Source organism: Arvicola amphibius, chromosome 12 (genome assembly GCF_903992535.2).
Source record: "Arvicola amphibius chromosome 12, mArvAmp1.2, whole genome shotgun sequence".
Taxonomy (NCBI): Eukaryota; Metazoa; Chordata; class Mammalia; order Rodentia; family Cricetidae; genus Arvicola; species Arvicola amphibius.
In genome coordinates, this window is record NC_052058.2 from 21,828,811 (window position 1) to 21,835,893 (window position 7,083).

A 7,083-nucleotide genomic window follows, 5' to 3' on the forward strand; every position below is an offset into this window, starting at 1 on the left:
TAGGCCAAGCAATGGTGGTACATGCCTTTAATCCCAGCACTCGGGAGGCGGAGGCAGAGGCAGAGGCAGAGGCAGAGGCAGAGGCAGAGGCAGAGGCAGAGGCAGAGGCAGAGGCAGAGGCAGAGGCAGAGGCAGAGGCAGAGGCAGGCTGATCTCTGTTTGAGGCCAGCCTGGTTTACAGAGTGAGTTCCAGGACAGCCAGGACTGTTTCACAGAGAAAAAAAAATTCTTATTTGTAGCTTTTGTTTGTTTGTTTCTACCTCTTTCCATTTTCACATTCTTTAATTTTAGGGGAATCCTTGTCAAACTAGGATTCTTATTTGAGGGATGTTTAAATCACCCTATAGAATGACAAATACTTGGCCTTCAGAAGTATTCATTTTGGGGCTGGAGAGATGGCTCAGCCGTTAAAGGCTAGGCTCACAACCAAAGAATATAAAAATATTGATTTTTATTATGTGTGTGTGCGTGTGCACATGTGTTCAGGGACCAGACCCCTGGAGCTTACACGCCAGGTTTTGTGAGCCCTGGACTGATGTGGGCAGGGAATGAACTCAGGTCCTGCATGCACAGTCTCCACTTTTCACCTCTGAGTCACCTCTCTAGCCCCAGTACTTAAATCTTATAATTTCCCCTAGAAACTAACTTACCATCATGTTCATCAAACTTGTCGATGAGAGTGCACATCCGATAGTCCCATAACTGGATGACCCCATTGTGTAAACTGGTCAGGATCCAGGGTCTTTTGGGATGGAAACTTAGGCCTGGGGGATGGGGACAAGCAGAAAATTATACAATGAGATAGGGTCCCTGATGTCTTCTTTTGTCAAGTCTGATAAAAAGGAACAACCAGAGGCTATCTTCTATTCCTTCAACATGCTTGATAGCTTTCTCCCTAATTTTTAAAGTGTCTTTGTATGGCCCTGGCTGTCCTGGAACTTACTTTGTAGAGCAGACTGTCCTGGAACTCACAGATTCGCTTGCCTTTGTCTCCTCGAGTGCTGGGATTAAAGGCATGCGCCACCACCTCCCGGCTGATAGCTAGCTTTTTATGGGATACCAAATACAATAAATCTTATTGTTAGGTATTTCTTTTTTAAGCACTGCTGGGCTTTGTTCTGAGGTGTATCTTAGCTGGAATCAGCTGACAGATAGGACCTAAAGTTTTGTTACTGTGGGTCTATAGCTGCCTTTATAGTCTAGGTCTAATTTGAAATCACTGCTAAGGGAATACCCACCAGAGGGTCTCTATAGGATGCTCAATAATGTCTTTCTTTAATGGAAATCTTTCTTTAACTGCTGAGCCATCTCTCTAGCCCCACAAAAACAAGCAAACAAAAAAAAAAAAACAACCAAACAACAACAACAAAAAAACCCTTTCTGTTTGTCTTATAGGAGCACAGACTATTTCCACCTTTGTGTGAGCTCCAGGGATAACTGTTCTGCTTTCTCTTTCCATTCTTTATTTAAAAGTTATTATTGAGATTTGTTTTTGCCAGGCAGTGGTGGCATACGCCTTAAATCCCAGCACTTGGGAGGCAGAGGCAGGCAGATCTCTGTGAATTCAAGGCGAACCTGTTCTACAAGAGCTAGTTCCAGGACAGGCTCCAAAAGCTACAGAGAAACCCTGTCTCGAAAAAACAAAAAACAAACAAAAAACCAACCAAACAAAAAAGATTTGTTTCTGTGGGGCTGGAGAGATGTCTTAGAGGTTAAGAGAACTGGCTGCTCTTCCAGAGGTCCTGAGTTCAATTCCCAGCAACCACATAGTGGTTCACAACCATATATAGTGGGATCTGATGTCTTTTGGTGTAAAGGTGTACATGCAGAAAGAACACTCATATATACATAAAAACAAATATATAAATCTTAAAAATATTTGTTTTTGTATTCTTTTTAATTATGTGTAGGTGTGTGTCTGTGTGTGGGTATGCACACATAAGTGCAGGTACCTATGAAAACCTATGAAGGCCAGATGTGTTGGATCCTCTGGAACTGGAGTTACAGGTGGTTGTGAGCCACCTAGCATGGGTTCTGGGAACTGAACTTGTGTCCTCTGGAAGAGCAAGTGCTCTTAACCACTGAGCCATCTCTGGAGCCCTCTATTACTATTTATTTTTTCTCTTTTTAAAAAAGATGACCTCATTCTTATGTCTAGGCTAGTCTAAAAAGTCACAATCTTTCCATCTCAGCCTCCCAGTGCTCAGATTATAGGTATGTACAACTTCTAAAATTATCTCTTAATTTTTTTGTTTGCTTTTGTTTTTTGAGACAGGGTTTCTCTGTAGCTTTGGAGCCTGTCCTGGAATTCTCTCTGTAGACCAGGCTGGCCTCAAACTCACAAAGATCCACCTGTCTCTGTCTCCCACGTGCTGGGATTAAAGATGTGTGTCACCACTGCCCAGCTATCTCTTAATGTTTTAAAATACTTTTCATATGTATGAGTATTTTGCCTGTATGTGTCTATGTTCACCGCATGCATGCCTGGTGGCTGTGGAGGTCAGATCCCCTGGAACTGGAGTTACCAATGGTTATGAGCCACCATAATCACTGAGATGCTGAGAACTGAACCTGGGTCCTCTGTAAGGGTGCCAAGTGTTCTTAACCACTGAGTCATCTCTCCAGCTCCACAACTATCTCTTGATGGCTTTTTCTTAAATTTTGGATTTTTTTTCTCACATGCATGTACCTATTAGCACTCTAAGAAAAGCCCAAGGGAACCCATATAGTCCTCCAGTGCTCTGTCATTTCTGGTATTTTCCAAGCACAGTTTAGCCATCTTTGTTGCCCCAAATGCTGAGCTCTTATTCCTCTGATAGACTACAGGGTTCTTCACTCTTCCTTCACTACTGCCTGAAATCTGTCACGAATCTAAACAAACATAGGACTTCCCTCAAGGAATAGTTTCCTGTACTCTTTACTGATCAATGTCTGAAACCTTTGTAGTTTTGTTTACTTGTTTAGTGATTTAAGGCAGGAAAACAAATCTATCTCTTGTTACTCCACCAGGATGATAAAAGGACAAACTAGAAGAAAAGAATTGTTAACAGTTTGGAGTATGTCCAGGTTTTTAATGCAGCTACATATAAACACAGGCCTTACTATTTTATTGGCATGGAATTATACAATGCTATTTTGCAAACCTTTCTCACTTAAATATATGACATAAATCTTTTTATACTTAGTGGAAATTAAGTATAATTTTCATTCTTTCTTTCTTTTTACAACTGTAAGGAACAAAGGCACCAAGCTTAAAATTTTTAATTACATTTATTTATTTACTGTGTGTATGCATGTGTGTTCTCGTGTAGGCACACATGTACCATGGTGCATGTATGGAAGTCTGAGGACAATCCATATATATGTATATGTGGGCTACATATTGAGACACTGCCTTAAAAAACAACAAAACAACAAAACAACAAAACCTTGCAGGTGTCAATTCCCTTCTTCTACCATATGGCCTTGCGGACTGAACTTAGATCATTAGGCTTGGTGGTAAGAACTTTAACCACTGAGTCATCTCACTCGTCTATCACATTTTAAACTATTTTGGAATTGGAGATTTACTTCAGTGGGAGAGAGGTGGCTTGGCTGGTGCCCAGTTTAGTCACTAACACACACACACACACACACACACACTCCCCCAAACTGAGCATGGTGTCACACATCTGTAATCCTGGCACCTGTGAGGCTGAAGCAGAAACATCATGAGTTTGATGCCCACATGGGCTATATAGCGAGACATTGTCAATAAACAAACAAACAAACGAAAAACCCACCTTACTCTTAGAAAACATTTAAGTTTCACCTCTAGTTTCTGGCTATCAAAAGGATCTGATGAAGCTGAGTGGTGGCACATGCCTGATGTGGGAGGGTCTTTTGTTTGAGTTGATTTCATTGGTTAATAAACTGCCTGGCCCATTTGATTGGCCAGCCCTTAGGTGGGCGGAGTAGACAGAACAGAATGCTGGGAAGGGAAGTTAATAAATCACCATGTCTCTGCTCTCTGAGCCAGATGCGAGGAAGCTCCGGCCCAAGATGGATGTACACTAGAATCTTCCTGGTAAGGCACCACTTCATGGTGCTACACAGATTATTAGATATGGGTTAATCAAGATGTGAGTAAGAGGTTGAAACTAATGGGCCAGGCAGTGTTTAAATGAATATAGTTTGTATGTTGTTATTTCGGGGCATATGCTAGCCAGGAGGCCAGGAGTGGGGCAACGGGAACGAGGCCCGCAGCCCCACACTACACATGCCTTTTATCCCAGCACTCAAGAGCCAGAGGCAGGCAAATCTCTGTGAATTTGAGGTCAGCCTGGTCTACAGAGTGAGTTCCAGGACAGCCAGGGACACACAGAGAAATCCTGTCTCAAAAAATAACCAAAAAAAAAAAAAATCTACTGAAGATATGTTTATATATAAAATCTAGACCAATTGCCTTAACAGTGCTTTAGGCTAAAAACTTGAAAATGGAATGGCTACAAAATCGAACACGTACATTAAAAAGTTTGCATTACATTTATTTGAGAGTGTATATATGTCTTTGTTTCCACATACACACATGCCATGGTATATATGTGTGAGAATCAGCTCTCTCCTTCCATGTAGGTCATGGCGATCACTTGGTGAGATGTACCTTTACTCACTGAGCCATCTCACTGGCTTAGAATATGTACATCTAATATTCTGGTAAACGTTTGGGCTTTAGTTTTTCAGAGCTAAGGTTTCTTTGTGTAGCCCTGGCTGTCCTGGAACTCACTCTAGAGACTAGGCTGGCCTCAAACTCTGCCTGCTCTATGCCACCACACCCAGCAATGTTTGGGTTTTTAAAACAGGGGCTCACTTTGTAGTTTAGGCTGGTCTCAAACTTGCAACAAACCTCTTGCCTTAGCCTCCCATGTGCTGGGACGACAGGTGAGAGCCACCACATCCAACTCCGGTAGCTACTGCTTAGTTGTAAGAACACTGTACAAATATGCTCAATCAACAAGTTTACAAAGACACCAATTTTGCATGGTGTTTCTTTTATTTTTATGGTATACTGTTAACATCTTTCTTTTTTTCCCCTTTTGGACAGGTCTCACCAAGTAGCCTCCAAAGAACAGCAATTCTCCTGCCTCAGACTCTCACGCGCTGGGATTTACAGACATGAACCACAGCGTCTAACTTAGCACTTACATTTATTTTTTATTTTTAATGATGTGTATCTGTGTGGGTATTATGTGCACATTAGTACAGGGGCCTGAAGGGGGACAGAAGAGGACACTGGATCCCATGGAGCTGGAGGTATATATATGTAGTTGTGAGGCATATGACATGGATGATGGGAACCAAACTCTGTATGAACAGTATGCAGTTTTAACTCTGATTGCACAATCTCTCAAATACTCATTCCTCCACCCCTTTCTACTAACCAAGAAGACATCTGAAAAGAACTGAGAGGAAATGAAGACTCATGTCATCTACTCAAGTACCAGAAACTGGTTTTGTTTGTTTGTTTGTTTTTAATTATGCTAGGCACCTGTGAGTTCAGATGCACACAGAGTCCAGAAGAGGGGATCGGATCATCTGGAGCTGGAGTTACAGGTGGCTGTGAGCTGCCAAACATGGGGCCTGGGAACCAAACTCCAGGCCTCTACAAGAGCAGTAAGTCCTGTTAACGCAGCCATCTTTCCGGCCCCAGAACCATTTTTTGGAAGTGTCTCACTGTAGCTTTGACTGGCCTGGAGCTCACTGTGTAGACCACACTGGCCTCCAACTCAGAGATCGACCTGCATCTGGCTCCAGAGTGCTGGGATTAAAGCCACGATGACTGTACCAGAGATGATGGGTCTTTCTTTTTATTGCCACTGAGACAGGCTCTACATAGCCATGACAGTAGTAGGAATTTTAAGGTACCTTTCATGATCAAATTTCCCACGATACTTGGAAACTGCTCAGAATATAACCTCACATTAAATAGCTTCCAGTTTTTGAGTTACTGAGTCTGGCCAGGCATTATTATAACATATGCAATATACTTTCTCATTTTAATTCTCTTTATAAAAGAATGTTAATTACCCTTAGTTTTAAAAATAAGAATATAGAAATTTAGAGATAGTAAGTCTGCCGACTCGGGTCACATAGTTTGTTAGTGGATGTTTCAGAATTCCTAAGCAACTTGACTCCAGAGAACAAATTCCAAACCATTTCACTATAATGCATTTTAGGAAATATTCCAGATATATCTTTAACCAGATTTCCGTAGACTTAATTCTCTGCTTTTCTAATTTCAACATTCTGAAAGACTGTGATCTCAGGCCTCTGTCCTTCAAAAAATTATTACCAAAAAATTGTCTGTCTGACATTCAAATCTAATACAAAGCATCTTGTATTTATCGAACAATCTTGCCAGTCTCAGGACTTGATGGGGCTGTAGGCAAGTAGGCAGTAAAGTCCAACGGAAGCACTGGACATCGAGATGTGCAGACAGGCTCATGGAGTAGCCAGTGCCTGACTCCAAAAAAGCTACAGGGACAGAGGTGGAGAACCAAACGCCAGATGTACTCCATATAACATGGTCATCAAAAAAACATAAAAGTCACAAGGCCCTAAGAACAGAATGAATAAAAGTCGGAGCACAGCCCTAAGAAGAGGTGGATGGGAATAATAGGAAGCGGGCCTAAGGGATCTCCTTCAATGCAGGAACCATTTTATGAGTAAATCAAAGTCCCAGGACTCACTAAGAAGCGCAGACTGCAGAGACTCCACTAGACCTAACCCGCCTCCCTCGGGTATTCCTCCGGGTTCAAGTGGGCCCAATTCGGTCAGCGAGTCCGCCCATCCTCACTCCCTTAGTGACAGCACCGCCCCTAACATCCAACCCCCGTTGTTCTCCTTTTCTTCTTCTTCACTACCTTTGACCCGCGCGCTCTTGGTCTCGAATTTGGTTAGCATCCTTCAGGCCTCGGGTTCCCAGGTCCGATTAGCCGCTACAGCCGCTCCCGTTCGTGGTTGCCTTCCCAAGGCCTCCACGTCAGCTACCCGAGGTCGTGGCTCCCGGAAGCTCCGCAACAGTAACTTCCGGTCTTTGGAGGG

At 42.7% G+C, this 7,083-nt stretch overlaps 1 protein-coding gene across 1 annotated transcript in view; it reads right to left on the reverse strand.

Moving 5' to 3' along the window:
• The window catches only part of Copa (COPI coat complex subunit alpha), a 47,213-nt gene extending 40,165 nt beyond the window's left edge, over positions 1-7,048 (reverse strand). The window contains exons 1-2 of the mRNA XM_038348801.2: positions 6,903-7,048; positions 651-764 (exon numbers count right to left, since the gene is read on the reverse strand). Of these exons, the coding sequence (XP_038204729.1) occupies positions 651-764; positions 6,903-6,942 (154 nt within the window). The 5' untranslated portion in view covers positions 6,943-7,048. The remainder of the gene's footprint in view (positions 1-650; positions 765-6,902) is intronic.
• Positions 7,049-7,083: the final 35 nt, after the last annotated feature.